At 38.6% G+C, this 16,630-nt stretch overlaps 1 protein-coding gene across 1 annotated transcript in view; it reads left to right on the top strand.

Moving 5' to 3' along the window:
• The first annotated feature begins 3,109 nt into the window (after positions 1 to 3,109).
• Positions 3,110 to 16,630, top strand: part of ube3c (ubiquitin protein ligase E3C) — a 33,791-nt gene continuing 20,270 nt past the window's right edge. Inside the window, exons 1-13 of the mRNA XM_037757388.1 lie at positions 3,110 to 3,267; positions 5,399 to 5,512; positions 5,601 to 5,654; positions 6,153 to 6,227; positions 7,649 to 7,795; positions 7,902 to 8,017; positions 8,144 to 8,301; positions 9,032 to 9,185; positions 10,894 to 11,114; positions 11,236 to 11,387; positions 12,058 to 12,245; positions 16,156 to 16,242; positions 16,341 to 16,498. Of these exons, the coding sequence (XP_037613316.1) occupies positions 5,447 to 5,512; positions 5,601 to 5,654; positions 6,153 to 6,227; positions 7,649 to 7,795; positions 7,902 to 8,017; positions 8,144 to 8,301; positions 9,032 to 9,185; positions 10,894 to 11,114; positions 11,236 to 11,387; positions 12,058 to 12,245; positions 16,156 to 16,242; positions 16,341 to 16,498 (1,576 nt within the window). The 5' untranslated portion in view covers positions 3,110 to 3,267; positions 5,399 to 5,446. The remainder of the gene's footprint in view (positions 3,268 to 5,398; positions 5,513 to 5,600; positions 5,655 to 6,152; positions 6,228 to 7,648; positions 7,796 to 7,901; positions 8,018 to 8,143; positions 8,302 to 9,031; positions 9,186 to 10,893; positions 11,115 to 11,235; positions 11,388 to 12,057; positions 12,246 to 16,155; positions 16,243 to 16,340; positions 16,499 to 16,630) is intronic.

Here is a 16,630-nt window from a genome sequence, read left to right as displayed (position 1 = left end):
GTTAATTTGTCTCAGACGTGTTATCGATACACTCTGAATGGAGACAGTATTCAACATGGTGAGCCTACAGTATTATATATAGCCCAGCGAGGCCCAATCACATCGTATTGATCAAACCATTTGCCTCTGTCTCCATGCTCGTGCTTTTAAAGCCTTTATTCGTTCAGCCAATAAAAAGACAGATGATATAAGTCATCAGTTTGTTGAAAAAAGTGCAATAATAATAATAATAATAATAAATACTTATACATGGCTACAAAATCTAAATAAGTATCAAGTCAAATATATAAAGCAAATTATTGTATTAGTGTATGAAAACTAAAAAAAAACAAAAAACATGCACAATGAGTAAATAAATCAGTAATAAATAGCAGTAATATACATAATACATTTTAAAAAATGCACTTTTCTTTTAGGTGGACGTTCCTAGTTGACTTGATCATTATATCCACATTTTTTGGGATCTTTGACTTTTCTGCAGCTTGTACTATTTTAATAAAAATCTCACTGTGAATGCAGCTTTACAGACATTATTAGGCTTATTTTTTGATTCTACAAAAGCTAATGCACCAACATGGTCAAGTAACACTTGTTCACTTTGGGGCACAAATAAGTGTAGTGAAGTAAAGCTTATCATTTTCACATTTTGTTGACCTTGTCAGAGAGGTATTTATTTACAGTGGTGGTGTTGTGTTGGACAGTGTTGTTTTCTTTCTAATATTTAGTCCATCCCATTTAAATGCAGGAGGGGTTAACATTAAAAAAATAGGCTTTCTGACAGGTACGTACAGAAATACAAATAGAAACAGTTTCTACCAATAATGTTAATGATAATCATCATACATGTATACTTATTATCATCTTTTATATGTTAATACTTTTCAGAACAAACGTGCATGATTCAAAATCAAGATAGAGAAAATAAAAAAGGCAGATCATCAATAAATAAATAAATAATTAAACAATAATAAATCATCACACCAGTGACGCCATCATATTATAACATAATAATGTTAATTTCCATTATGCACAAACATAAAAAAAACATTCTTATAGTAATGATACTGACTCAGCCAGATCCTTTCAAGACCTCCAGCTGTGTTCCCACCCATATGGGGTCAAAAGTTCAGAAAGATAACAACAGCTAAAATCAATTCTAACAAGAAGATAAAAGAGAAAGTTAAACAACTAAAAGCTCTACAGTTCAGCAACCCCAACATACATACCAGAGCTGTTTTAAATCTTAAAGAGGGCATTGTAATCGTAAGCTATATTCATAGGAGTCCAACTTTTTCAGTTTAAGAAAACTGTGTGTGCTCAGCGTAACGTTGGCAGGAGATGTCATCCCGTCTAGTTATGTAGGGAGGGACTGTAAGTGGTCCAAGTAATGAACCTTGTGGTACACCACGTAATTAAGAACTGTGACATGATGAACACATCCACACACATTAGTTAAATAAAATAACAAGTCTAGTGCATTAAAGAAATGCTAAAACTCATATGAACCACATAACATAGAAGAAAAGCAGTAGTAAACAGCAATAAATTCAAATTCAATTTAAACCTATAAGCCAGAGTTGGGATCACCTCAAATCATCACTTGCAATTAAGTCTACACATGGGTTTGTGGACAGAATTTAGTTTTTTGTCTCAGACTGGAAGGCCGTTGTTGTCTGTGCTGTATTTGACTGGTTTAGTTATCTGCATTTCAAAAAGTAAAGCTGCACTAATAATGAAGAAAATGTCCCCATGGTCACCTCATGGGGATAAATATTGCAACTATTCTGCGTACGCAACAGCAAAACTCTCATTCAGTGATTTGAATTCAACTTTCTCCACACATCAAGGGATGGTAAGCATGTGGGGATTTTTCTGAGCACTTTAAATTCTCCTCGTCCATGTTGGCTATTAGTTTAATAAAACATTTAAAAATACATTTAAGTAAATGTTGGTTGGCCAATATATACGAGAAGTCATTGAAGTCCTCAGAAAAGTGGAAATTTGAACAGTTCCATGACATTTGAGCAAACTCCATGTGTTATTGTATGTCTGAAAGCTTTAGAACAGCCCTAGTGGTGAGTGTCTGCAGTAAACATTATTTAACTTCCTTTTATTTTATTTATTTACTGGTTATTCAGCTGTGTAACGTGGGTCCTATGAAACAATTTATTGTGTCATTAAAAGATGATTGTGTCACAGGGGTAAAGAAGTGGGTACCTCCCATCAAATATGCTGGCTTGCACCCCGGAATATAATTTTTCAAGTTCACTAATAAATAATCCATCCATTAATTTTCTATAGCTTTGTCTATAACCTTTCAACTTCAAGGAGATGCATACAAACTAGCTTTGAACAGCAAAAGTGTATTATGTAGTGCTGGAAAAATAACCTGTATTAACACAATACACCAACAAGCATCTATGTTATCGTCACCTCAAAACAGTTAATTCTAATTGACATTGGACTCCTGCAGGACAGGAGAATGATAGCTTTGTCTTGGAGAAAAAATGGATTTACCTTCGATACATGTATGGGTGAGGGAGATGGCATCTTGTGCTGTGCTGGAGAGACTTACATACATAACCAGAGGAAAAGCTGCAGAATCTGAAAAAGTGTGGAAACCTTTGTTGGAGTTTCTTGGACGTCAAGGGGCACAGTCAAATTGAAACTGCTGTGAGTGCTGTTGTTGAAATTGTTGTGTGTTTTTCTTTGAGGTATTTATTTATTTTGTCTTATCTTTTATTTTATTTGTTTTCTTTGTTAGATATGTGAAATACATGAAATGTCATGTCTCTATTTCTTTGATTACTGTGGAAATTAAATATTTCATTGTTTAATTTAATTATTAATATTGTTAGTCTGTCTGTATGTGTATATATATATATGTTTATATGTAAAATGCAATAAAAAATATTGTTAAAAAAACAAAACAAGCATGTATGTGATAATGCATACAGTGCAAATACAATAACATATATTATTAAACCAATAATTTAATGTGGAGTTTCTCATTGGGCTGCAGGTCACAGAACCTTCTCTATGCATCTAGGTGAGAGGGGCGGGTCTAAGCCGCTCCGGATATTACTGACAGGAATTTCGTCCAATCAGCTCTCTCTGACATCTACCGGAACCGGAAACAGTGGAGTTCGCTGTTCCCTGTGTTGATTTCTAGAGAGAGGAGGAGGAAAAAGAAGACTTGACGTTTGGATTAACTGCTTTTCTCACAGTTATTGTGCCTGTTTTCACTCCTTAACTCTAAAGTCAAAGGTAAACGATTCCTAGCGTTGATTCTCACATGAATAACCTGTAAAATGAGCGATGTCAAAGAGGAAATAACGGATATTAATACACCCTCCCTCCGTAAAGTTAGCCTCTCTTAGCTGCTAGTGCTAACGTCAACAAACTCATGTTTCTCACAAATATATGAGTCCAGTACTTTGACATATCATCAATACATGTGTTGTTAGGTGGTGTGAGCGTCGCTGCGTGGTGTCAGATAGTGTAGACGGTAGTTTTTATCTCCTGACAGCTGCTGAGTCATTAGCTAGCTGAGTTAACCGGCTAGCTAACTATTGTTGAAGCTGTCAGTCCAATCACTACCTGGAGTTAGTTTCACTCAAAAGTGTCCCTCATGTACCTTTCATGACTGTTTTATCTGGTCATATAGATGAATTAGAAACAGTAAATGCAGGTATTTGCTCTGATGTGGTTGAAGAATCGATTAGCTGAAGTTAATTGCTTTTAAATTGGAGCCAAATCACGATTTTTGTTTAATTTCCTCACTTGTTTCAAGATTCAAGATGTGTATAATAAGTTATATTACAATTATAAAAGGAAATACTTTGTACATTTAAGAACATATACATATCAGGAAGTATGAATGAACATATATAAGAAATACTTTGTACAAAGGTCATATTAAGATCATATACATTAGCTAACTATTGTTGCAACCAAACTGAAGCTGTCAGTCCAATCACTACCTGGAGTTAGTTTCAGTCAAAAGTGTCCCTTTCAGGACTGTTTTATTTGGTCATATAGGTCAATTACAAACAGTAAATGCAGGTATTTGCTCTGATGTGGTTGAAGAATTAGATTCGGTGAAGTCAATTGCTTTTAAATTGGAGCCAAATCACCAGTAGTCAAGTCATTTTTGTTTTCAAGTTTCAAGATTCAAGATGTTTGTTGTCACGCAATCGTGTGAAATGCTTTTTGCTGGGAAGCTCCATTAAAAATAATAAGTTATATTACAATTATAAAAGGAAATACTTTGTACAAGGGCATATTAAGAACATATCAGGAAGTATGAATGAACATATATAAGAAATACTTTGTACAAAGGGCATATTAAGATCATATACATTAGCAAACTATCGTTGCAACCAAAATGAAGCTGTCAGTCCAATCACTACCTGGAGTTAGTTTCAGTCAAAAGTGTCCCTTTCATGACTGTTTTATGTGGTTATATAGATAAATTAGAAACAGTAAATGCAGGTATTTGCTCTGATGTGGTTGAAGAATCGATTAGCTGAAGTTAATTGCTTTTAAATTGGAGCCAAATCACGATTTTTGTTTAATTTCCTCACTTGTTTCAAGATTCAAGATGTGTATAATAAGTTATATTACAATTATAAAAGGAAATACTTTGTACAAGGGCATATTAAGAACATATCAGGAAGTATGAATGAACATATATAAGAAATACTTTGTACAAAGAGCATATGAAGATCATTTACATTAGCTAACTATTGTTGCAACCAAACTGAAGCTGTCAGTCCAATCACTACCTGGAGTTAGTTTCAGTCAAAAGTGTCCCTTTCATGACTGTTTTATTTGGTCATATAGATCAATTACAAACAGTAAATGCTGGTATTTGCTCTGATGTGGTTGAAGAATCGATTAGCTGAAGTTAATTGCTTTTAAATAGGAGCCAAATCACCAGTAGTCAAGTCATTTTTGTTTTCAAGTTTCAAGATTCAAGATGTTTGTTGTCACGCAATCGTGTGAAATGCTTTTTGCTGGGAAGCTCCATTAAAATAATAAGTTATATTACAATTATAAAAGGAAATACTTTGTACAAGGGCATATTAAGAACACATACAGGCATATTAAGAACATATACAGTATATACAGTATGAGATAAATACAGTATATACAGTATAAGATATATTTTTGTGTGAGAAGGTGTCGTATGAATTATCTATTTAAAAGTCTGATGGTCTGGGGGAAAAAACTGTTCCTCAGTCTGCTGGTGAGACTCCTGGGGGTCCTTTATCTTCTACCAGAGGGCAGGAGGGAGAACAGGTTGTTGTGGGGGTGTGTGTTGTGCAGTGTTCAGTGTTTGCTCCTCTACTATTACGTAATAGATAATTACTTTCCCTTTCACTTTCTCTTTCAGAAATTCGTGGCAACCCTCTGAATCAGTCAATGGGAAAAAGATCTAACAATGTTTAGCTTTGAGGGAGATTTCAAGACAAGACCCAAGGTGTCACTTGGTGGAGCCAGTAAAAAGGTAAGTGTCATTTGATTTTTTTGCAGGGAAGCATTGAAAGCCTGCTATCGTTTGAAGTGTTTTCAGGTTCACCTGTGTTGTTTTTCAGGAGGAGAAAGCCTCTCTGCTGCACCGCACTCAAGAAGAAAGAAGAAAAAGAGAGGTAACCAAGTTTGTGCTTTGTTGACAAGCAAGCTGCTCACAACAGTTAATGCTTGTGTTTGTTTTGGTAAATGGTAAATGGGCTTGCATTTTATATAGCACTTTTCTAGTCTTCCGACCACTCAGAGCGCTTTACACTACACGTCAGCATTCACCCGTTCACACACACACACATTCATACACTGATGGCAAAGGCTGCTATAAAAGGTGCCAACCTGCCCATCAGGATCTAATCTAAATACTTATTCACACACTGGTGGCACAGCCTTCAGGAGCAATTCTGGATTTTTGGAGCAGTTTTGTGTGTTTATTTAAAGGATCCATTGATATAGTTTGTTTCTACACAAAGAATTCAGTTTTACAATACCACTTAACACTATCAATTTAAGTTTCAATGCATGGAGCCCAAAAGACTAATATTTAAGTTTCAAGATCGTATGGTATTAGCCTGTTTTGGTTTCATGGTCAAACATCTAATGTGTGTTCTTTTATGACTTAGGATGAAAGAAAACGACTCAAGAATGCCATTATCATTCAGTCCTACATACGTGGCTACCAGGACTTGAAACGACAGGTAAGTCTGCAAGCACTATACAGACCTGTTTGTGAGACTTCATATATTACCTTCAGAATCCAATTTTCAGTTCTGCATCAGAATGTTTAGCTGTATTATTGAGCTGTTGTGGAGTCAAACAACAACTTTTGAAATAGAGTAAATGTTGGAACAAGGAAAACCCCAATCTGTACGCATTTGTCAGTGTAAGTATCTAACATAAGGGAGTTCCCTGATAAACACTGAGTATTTTAGTCCTGATTTGACGTAACATCTATGAGATGTGACCACTTGATAACTTCCCATGACATTGGGTGTCAGCACTCACACATGAAACCCCTTAACATGCAGGTGGCTTATGAATGGTGCTGCCTGTCTCGTGTTCGTGTAGAAGCTGTTTTTGGTGTATTTTTGGTGACTTAGCCTGCAGTGGAGTCAGTGGTTTAGTGTGTCTAGCTTGAGAAATCTGAATTGGACCTCTGTTTGAATGCACATCTGTGATTTTGGCACAGGGTGCTCAAACATCAAATCAGGAAGTCTGATTATAAACAAATACTTGCTGTGTGGTTGTTGTTTTTTCAGTTTTGCTGCTACGAATACAGTTTGCTTGACAGTAAGGGTTTGCCGAATGTGTGGGACTAGTTAATATGTCTGTCATTGGCAAAAAAAAGTTTCTTATTGTTTTTCACTTGGTGGTAATATACTTATGTTGTGCTTCTCCCTGTTGTGCTCTTTCATATTAGAGAATATGTAGTTGTAAAGAGTGGATACGTTGAAAAGTGAGATATGTCAGCAAACCAAGTTAAAGGGATAGTTCGGATTTTTTTGAAGTGGGGTTGTGTGAGGTACTTATCCATAGTCAGTGTATTATCTACAGTAGATGATGGTCGGCACGCCTCAAGCTTGGAGAAACAGACAGGAGTTACTGCATGGGAGCAAAGCAATGTACTGCTTTAAGTGTACCTTATATTTTTAATATTGTCATAGCTTTACTTTGCCGTCAGACAGCCCTTTACGGAGGGGAAGCTGAAGCCATTATCTATGCTCTCTTCAAAGCCACAAGACTCCATTGACAAAAACAGTAATCTTACCAAAGCAGATACGTGACAACATGTCTGAATGACCGATTACTGTCTTGCTTTGATGGATAGATATTGGAGCCAGACTTTGTCATGTTTCATGTTCCATAATCACAGCTAGAGATGATCCTTTTTTCTGCTTATTCACAAAACATTTTGGTGTGTGATATCTTTTAAGACATGATACTTTTTTCTTACCTGTTGAAAAATTGAAAATATGAACTCTGGCCTACTAGCTCAACCAGGGAAGTTGTTTACACACAGTTAACGTTACTGCAAATGTGTAGTGTTTGTGATATTATTCAAACAAGTCTGTGCAAACAAAGCATTTGCAATATGTGACCTTTGAACTATTTCTTCCAGTATGCCATCCAGAGGACCAGGTTTGACGAGTGCGTCGGCCAGACGCAGGGAGCGGGAGCTCAGCATGTCTTGGATGGTCCCAGTCTCTGCCTCTTATCGAGACAACTCATATTTTTCTACAGACAGAGTGTGGATGCACATAGATTGGTGAGAATGTGATATATCTTTGATTCTTGATTGTTTCACAGATGCTATTACAGCCAGAGGTCTAATGTACATCTTACAAACTGTTTCCGTTTGTGTGTTCATAAAGATATGGCTGTGCCAGAACCTGGTGAAACACAACAGTCAGTTTGTGAAGCTGTTGGTTGGCCCACAGCGACAGACATGTTTGTTTCAGATCAAGAGGATCTTAGGCTTCTGCTGCAGGTACAGTACTTAAAAAAAAAAATTAATAATGGATTCATATTTTTAGCTCCTGGATGCATAAACACGTGATACTGAAGAAAGCTGCAGTTGTTACCATCTCACTTGTCCCTCTTTTTGCCTCCCCAGACTCCTACAGAACTGCAGGGATGACAGTTTAAATGTGACAGTTCCCATGCGGATGCTAGAAATCTTTTCTTCAGAGAAAACCTATCTTCCTGTTATTCCAGATGCTAACTATGTAGCTTCATTACTCGAGCAGATTTTGCACTATATGGTACAGACAGGTAAGTCAAATAAAATCAGCATTGACATTATTGTCATGATTGATGATATGCATAATTTATTGTTGTGTCTGCTGTCAGTTTTGTGGAGGATTCAAAAACACAGTGACCTAATTTCAGCGTGCACTGCAGCACAGACACAAATACACCTTTTAAGGCCTAATTGTCAAACATTGAGGCTTGTATAGAGATGGTAAATGTGTGTCAATATCAATTGGTCTGAAGTGTGTTTGACTACTTTTATCTGCACATGGGCAGTTCCTGCTCTGACTGCCACTTGAGTATATACAGTGCTGTGCACAGGTCAATGACTCATTTCAAGAGGACTGTTTTGAAATTATTCATACTCGTCAACACAAAGCACCTTGTTTAATTTCGGCACTATGTCAACCGCAGTCAGACGTCTTGAAGCCTAATTAACTATGCAAACTGGCTAGCCCTACTTTTACAGATAACATGTAAATAAGGTTGCAGGTTATCGCTGCTTCTGCCCCTTTTAGTTTCTCATTATATATAAGACTTTATCTGATGCTGTTTTTAAATTACATTTGCTGTAACACGTAGAAAAGCTCAAATGGCTGAGTGTTGACTTCCTTTAATTCTTACACCAATCCTACACTCGTTACTGCAAACAGAAACATTTACTGCTTCTTATGTTAATGTGTGTAATTATATTAGTAGATGTTTCATAAAATGGACATACTTTTTGAATCTTAATTTGTTTTCTCTTCAGGATACTACCGGTCGCTGTATATTCTTGTGAATCACAGGCTCCCCTCTAGTCTGGAGTACAGTGACGCTCCCTCTATCCCCATGGCAAGCACACTGTTGGAGCACATCCTCAAACCTCTGCACTTTACCTACTCCTCCTGCACAACAGGCGCAAGGTACAGCAACCAGACTGAAGTAGCTGTTAGATCAGGGTGTTTGCACAGACAGTGGCAGGAGCTTTCTGCTTGGCAGTGTGCAAAATTCAACGCCAAAATGTACAAGCCTTATTTAATTTTACCAGCCACAATAATTATGTATTTTAAAAGAAATATGACAAGCTGGGAAATGTATTCATTCATGGGTCACCCTTACTTATGGCTCTCCACCAAAAAAACAAATGTTACTGCTATATGGCAGTTCTTTAGAGGTAATTTGCAGCTGTGAAGGGTCACAGTGTCCTACACAAAAAACACAAAGAGCTGTTGCTCCAGAAAAATGCTGTTAAAATTGAATTAAACATGAACAGAAGTAGCAGCAAATACTGTGACAGATTTTCCCCCTAATGCTGAAGTGTCCATGAGCAACATTCTTTTGGTTAGTTCCTTGTGCAGTGCTGCACTCCTGACCTTGTGTGACCCTCTTAGGTCGAAGTTAGGAGGCTGAAAAACAAATTTCCCCCATTGACAATTAATGGAATATCTCATACAGTGGAAACCGATTTTAGTGATCACGGTTACAGTGGAAACCGCTTATATGGATCAAAAAGCTTGGGACAGAATCATTCCTATACAAATGCTGTTTAAATAGTTTGCTTATAGCAATCAAGTAGTCCGCTTACAGTGTTCATTTTGGGTCTTTTCATACATTACAACATATGGAAAAACATTTTAAATCTACGTTAGACTAACTAAGTTTTTTACTTTACTCCAGTGATACTTTCCCTCACGGACTGTCTGCTTTCAGGCTGGATACCTGAGGCTGATGCTGCGTGCACATTGAAATCGTTAGAGGAAAAAGAAAGTCATTTTCATTATCAGATCCAGCCAAAAACGGAAATGCCTCACTCTTGATGAGGGAAAGGCAGAAGAATTGGTAGCGAGCCAGTAAATAGCGAAGAGGTTCATTTCATTACTTTGTATTCATGTAATAAATATATAATTGTCAATTAGTTGGTAATCTGTATGAGAAATATAACAACAACAAAAATTTGGTTATATAATCATCCGCTTATAGTGATCAATTCGACCTGGACAGAAGTGATCACTATAAGCGGTTTCCACTCTAATGGGATGATAAGAATTTACTGATACACTTACATTCAGCGATGTTTACAGACCTCCCAAATTGCTGCTTTTAGAGTACAGAGAAAAGACAACGGCGTGATAGCAGGAAAGGAAAGTCTTTGTCCCTTGGGAATTCTTTAAAAATCATCCATTAAACTGATCAGACAAACTACAGCAGTTTCTTGTCCCCTCTAGTCAGCGGTGAAGCAGTAATTGCTTCAGAGACCAATTTACAACGTGCCATAAAAGGCCCCCAGACTCGCTCGCTCGCCAGAGTGCAGAATATCAGGCTGTTTGCCCTCAGTTTCAGACATTCTTAATAACAAACGACAGGCGACTTCTTTTCTTCTTTGAAGAAAAGCAAGGCGGGAGTGAGAGAAACTTGTGTACACACTGACTCTAACAGCTAATTATCTGACTCGGCCCACCAGATGTGTGTGACTGGGCCACACAAAGCAGCTCTGTTTGGAGACACAATATTGGAGCAGCAGAAAGAGCGGGGTGATGTTAGAACACCCTACCCTGCCTCAGCTCATTTATGTATGAACACACAGTATTTTGATTAAACTTGTCTAACGTCTGTTTGTGTGTCGTCTTACAGGCAGTTTGTATTTGCAGCCTTTACTGAGGAGTTCATCTCTGCACCGTTCACCGAGCAGATCTTTCACTTCTTTATCCCGGCGCTGTCGGACGTCCGTCTCTTGTTCCCATTCGAAGCCTTTCTGAGCTCCCTCCGGGCCACCATCGGCTCCTCCTCAGCAGCACAGAGCCGGGCGCCGTGGGTGTTTTACTTTGTCCTCTCTGCAGGGGAGAACTGCTTAGGTGGGTGGTACAGTTTATATGTGTGCATACAGGCCAACACTATATATATGTGAAGTATAAACTCTGATTTATAGAGATGAACATATGATGAACAGTAATGGTGATGGGTATGTGTTGGCAGGCTCTCTATCAGAGGAGGGTCTCCTGCTGTACCTCCGGGCTCTGCAGACGCTGCTGCCGCTGCTGCCCGTGTCAGAGAGCAGCAGCCGGCCGGAAGTTACCAGCGACTCGGAGGACGACGATGACACTGGCATTCATCCAACAACCAAGCAGGTATGATACATACACATGGACAATATATGTACGCACAAAATGATAATGAATGACCAAGATTAGAAGCAATATTAGTTTTGTTGATAAATCAAGGGATGCACTGATCCGATCCGGTCTGGGTCAGGTGTTGGCCAGAATATGCACAAGCCTAAAAAAAAATGATAGTCAGGCCTGTCACGATAATTACGTTATCAATTTATCGTTTTATATATGGACATGACTTTGATCATTTTGACCTCGATATTGCCCGTCGTGTTTACATCCAGGTTGTTTACATAAGAATGTCACCGCCAACATGATGCCAGAATAAACAGCAGGGTTTTCCTTAGCATTAAGGGCAGATTATAAGGAGCCAAATCATAAGGATTTGAAGCATTCGATTGTGGGGGCTGATCGAAGATATCCAATTGGACAATTGAAATTGTCACATTTTTAATAAAATAGTGGGACAAAGCTGAATGAATTTGAATCTAAAATAAGACTGATGGTTTTGACCATTAGAATCAGTTCATGTAAATTGCAAATAAAAATTAATTAACCAAATCCCTATTTTTTATTAATTTTTTTTACTCTGTCACAAATACTTATTAATGTGTTGGTGCAGCATAGAAAAATTATTCTTGTTTTTTTCCAGTCTTCCAACCCTCATGTCTTTTCCTTCTCTTATCAGGACGACACCAGAATCTCTGTGCAGCTGATCACAGAGGAGTGCGTTCACAAGCTGGACACGAAGCATCAGACCAACGCCCTGCTGAACCTGGTCTGGAGGGATTCGGCCAGCGAGGAGGTTTTCACCATGATGGCATCCATCTGTCACACGCTCATGGTTCAGCATCGCCTCATGGTGCCAAAAGTCAGGTAAAAATATCATGTCATTATTGCTTTATCATGTAAATGACAAGAAAACTTTATAATGTATGTTCATCAAAAATAGCAGAGATTGTTGGCATTCTTCTTTAATTTCAATAAATTACATTTGGTATTTTAAATATAGTAACTGTAACTAGGGCTGCAACTAATGACTATTTTCATTGTCGATTCATCTGTTGATTATTTTCTCGATTAGTTTAGATCAAAAATGTTGATCATTGATTCCCAAAGCTCAAGATGACGTCCTCAAATGTCTTGTTTTGTCCACAACTCAAAGATATTCAGTTTACTCTCATAGAGGAAGAAAGAGACCAGAAAATATTCACATTTAAGAAGTTGGAATGAGAGAATTTTTACTTTTTTCTTGACTCAAACCGATGACTCGATTATCAAAATAGTTGGCGATTAATTTATTAGTTGACAACTATACAATTAATCGTTGCAGCTCTAACTGTAACCAAGGTGCACCGCACAGTGAAGCAGGTGTTTCTGAATCAAAACATAACATCTAAGCGAATTTAAAGCCTTTTTTATTTCATATCATAACATTTTACACGTCTTGCGTACTCGTCAGCCTTGCGTTCAGAGAGCTTGTTTACACGCCCATCTGATTGAGAGGAAAACTGTGTCTTTATGTGTTTCCGCGCTGTAAGCAGTAATGTAAATAACGGTGAAGTGAGGCAGGCAGTTATCAGTGGTCCGCACCCGCTGGCATTTACAACCGGCAAAGGAAGCAGGGATGTCAGGGAAGCTGTCAGCTCTGGTTGAGGGCAATTACCCCTTCTCAGGTTGATTACATTAGGGCCAGGATGTCAGAGGTGATGTGTGGGGGGGAGGATGGTGCATTGACTGACGGGAGGTGATCCAGACTGAGCTTCGTGGATGGTCAACCTGCTCTAGTTAATTATTAGTGGAGCTGGTTGCTGCCAGTTGATTTAAACGTGTGGGTGGGGATGTTGATGTATATAGATTCATATCACGTAGGGCTGCAACTAACGGTTATTTTCATTATCTATTATTGTCTAGATTAATCAATAAATCGTGTGGTCTATAAAATGTCAGAAAATAGTGAAAAATGTCAAACAATGTCTTGTTTTGTCCTAAACCCGAAGGTATTCAGTTTAATATGACGTAAAACAGAGAAAAGCAGGACATCTCCATATTTGAGAGGCTGAAAACGGCATTTTCTGCCATTTTTTGCATGACAAATTACTTTAACGATTAATCGATTATCAAAATTGTTGGTGATTATTTTCCTGTCGATCAACTAATCGATTAGTCCAACCTGCTCTAGTTAATTATTAGTGGAGCCAGTTGCTACCAGTTGATTTAAATGTGTGGGTGGGGATGTTGATGTATACAGATTCATATCACGAAGGGCTGCAACGAACGATAATTTTCATTATCTGTTAATCTGCCGATTATTTTCTAGATTAATCGATAAATCGTTTGGTCTATAAAATGTCAGAAGATAGTGAAAAATGTCCATCCCAGTTTCTCAAAGTCCAAGGTGATGTCTTTAAATGTCTTGTTTTGTCCAAACCCCAAAGATATTTAGTTTAAAATAATATAAAACAAATAAATCTCCATATTTGAGAGGCTTAAAAAACAACATTTTCTGCCATTTTTGCATGAAAAATTACTTAAACGATTAATTGATTATCAAAATAGTTGGCAATTATTTTTTTGTTGAACAACTAATCGATTAGTTCACGTTTGCAACGCTATCTTACTTCTTTTGAATCCATATCATACCCAAAACTAAAAGGATAAACATAAATTTGCTTCCTCAGTAATAAAAAAGCAGCACAAGTCCAATGGTCAACGAGTTATTTTGAAGTATTGCTTACAAATGGTTGAGCAGAATTTAGAGGAATTTCACTGTATATCCCCCATTACCCTTAATTTTTTACGGCTTCCTCCTTCTCTTCGCTTTTACCATAAATCCTGCCCTTCGTCTTCCATCATTATTGGATATCTGTACAAAATAATTAGCTCACTGAGAAAGATTAATCACTGCAGGAGTGGACGGGATAGCTTTACAAGAGGCTAAGGGGAGCAAATTGCATCCCTGCCTTGATTTACTGCTCTTACAGCAAAAAAAAAGGAGAGGCTGGCCAGTCGTCCAGCCGGCCCGGCACACTGCCTTTTTAATAAATATGTAAAATGTCTCATGAAATAATATTTTTAGAGGACAACTTAAAAGCTGTGCAATGATTCGGGACCAAAATTGATTTTTGATTGGTTTGCTAGTTGTTCTTAGCCCACGTTTGTTCAAGTGGGTTCGGTGTAATTTCACTTTAATTGTTTAGCGTTGGATATTTGGTGTAATTTCACTTTGATAGTTTGGTTTCACCCCAATGTAGCGCTCTGTTGCTAACGGGGCTCGCTCTGATGAAAGTGAGCACAGATGAGCTTTGCTCCTTCATTTACTTTTGAGCGCTTGCTGTGATTTTTGTGTTGTCGTGAGATAATGATGTTGATCATGTTAATACAGAAAACAAATTTGCATTTTAGGTGGAATCTCGCCTGTTTATGGTATCAAATCCGACTCGAGCACGGCTGTTATTTTTTTCTGCTGAACAGAGATTCTTTCATTACTGTAAAATGAAATGATCGGGCCGCGATTCATCAAGCTGTATACACACACACACACACACACACACACACACACACATGCAACCCCTTTTGATGTCTTGACTTTGTTTATTAGTGGTTCATTCCATGATTGAAATGGGGGTTTGGGTTCTCTCGGGCCGTAAATCAGCATGTCAGCTGGCATTTAGTGCTTTGTTTCCCATTTCAATCAAACACCCGCATCACTTGTTATGAGCCCACAGCACTACTCCCCGCTTCTCTCCTGAGCCTTGTAGTACTGACAGATGGCGTGTGCTCGGCACAAACCATTTTTCAAGCCGGATTGAGGGTCGTCTGACAACCTGCTCCTAATGCTCATTTCCATTTGGGGAGTTTTGAATGGGTTTTGGTAGATTGAATGGCGGAATGGGAATTTGAGCGTTGACATTGAGATCAGCATATTCAGCGCATATTTCCCTTTTTCTGGCGTTCTACTTTCTTTTTGTCTCTTTTTTTCCACTGACCTTTACTCCTCTCCTCTACTGAGAATACACCATACTGCCCTGTTAAAGGCAAGCATCCTTATAGGTGTCAGCATTGTCACTCTCAAACAAGGGCCTATTATATGCAGGGGCACTTTATTTAGCCTTTTAGCTTACTTACCACATTATCGTCACCTGTACTTACCCTCTGTGTGAAAAGCCATGCAATTTAGGAGCACACACACTTGAACAAAGAGCAGCTTCACACCTCGGTGCCACAGCCCGTTGTGTGCGCCGCGACTATAGCGAGGTATGTGGGCCCTCCTCGGTGTTATCATGTAATTCACCGTGAGTGTGGAAGCATGCTGGCGCTGCGGGGTCACGGCGAGGGCCAGGCGTCCCCTCCTCCTTCGCTCTCCATTGTCTTGCTCCCCTGGCCATTAAGTTAAATGGGGCTCCAGCAGGAAGCCAGAGGGCTGTTTATGACCCGAGCTGGGCACCCTCGCCAGCAACTAGTTTACTAATGGAAGGTGCCTCGCCTAAATAAAGCTTAATGGCTCATTTAATCTCTTCTCGGCCCTCACAAGGTATAAAAGAGGAGAGAAAGGCCAAGAACGTTCTGTGAGGGAAATGTTGGTTAACAGTGTCATTTATTTTCCCCCCTTATGGGTCGGTTGGTTAACAGGGCAGATTTAACAGTCTCAACATAGCAGACAGATTGACGGAGTGATTTTACTGTTCTTCACACTGATTGTGTCATCTAATTGAAATAGCTCATGTCGTCTTGTTGAATCAAAATAAATGCTTACATTTAATGTGTCTCTCTTTGTCCTCTGCAGACTTCTGTACAGTTTAGCTTTCAATGCTCGTTTCCTGAGGCATCTCTGGCACCTGATAACTTCCATGACAACAAAAATGATCACCGGGTGAGCTGATTCAAAGCTGATTTTTGGCAAATGTATCTCTGTGTACGTACAGCATGTTCCTCCATATTTAACCTCCTCCTTTCCGTCTACTTCCTCAGCTCCATGGTGCCGCTGCTACAGCTGATCTCGCGAGGGTCTCCCATGTCGTTTGATGACTCCAACCGCATCATTCCCCTCTTCTATCTCTTCAGCTCTCTCTTCAGCCACTCGCTCATCTCCGTGCATGACAGCGAGTTTTTCGGTCATGAATTGGAAGGTAGTAAACTTTTTCATCATTCAAAAAAATGTCAACAGTCCTTGTTTTGTTTGTAAAATGTCCAATCGGTCGACCTCTAATTGGGACACACATGCCACTGGAGCTGTTTATCCTGTGGACACACTCATCTCC

This window comes from Sebastes umbrosus, chromosome 21 (genome assembly GCF_015220745.1).
Source record: "Sebastes umbrosus isolate fSebUmb1 chromosome 21, fSebUmb1.pri, whole genome shotgun sequence".
Lineage (NCBI taxonomy): Eukaryota > Metazoa > Chordata > Actinopteri > Perciformes > Sebastidae > Sebastes > Sebastes umbrosus.
The sequence above is the reverse complement of the archived record's forward strand: the minus strand, read 5'-3'. Positions and strand labels throughout refer to the sequence as shown.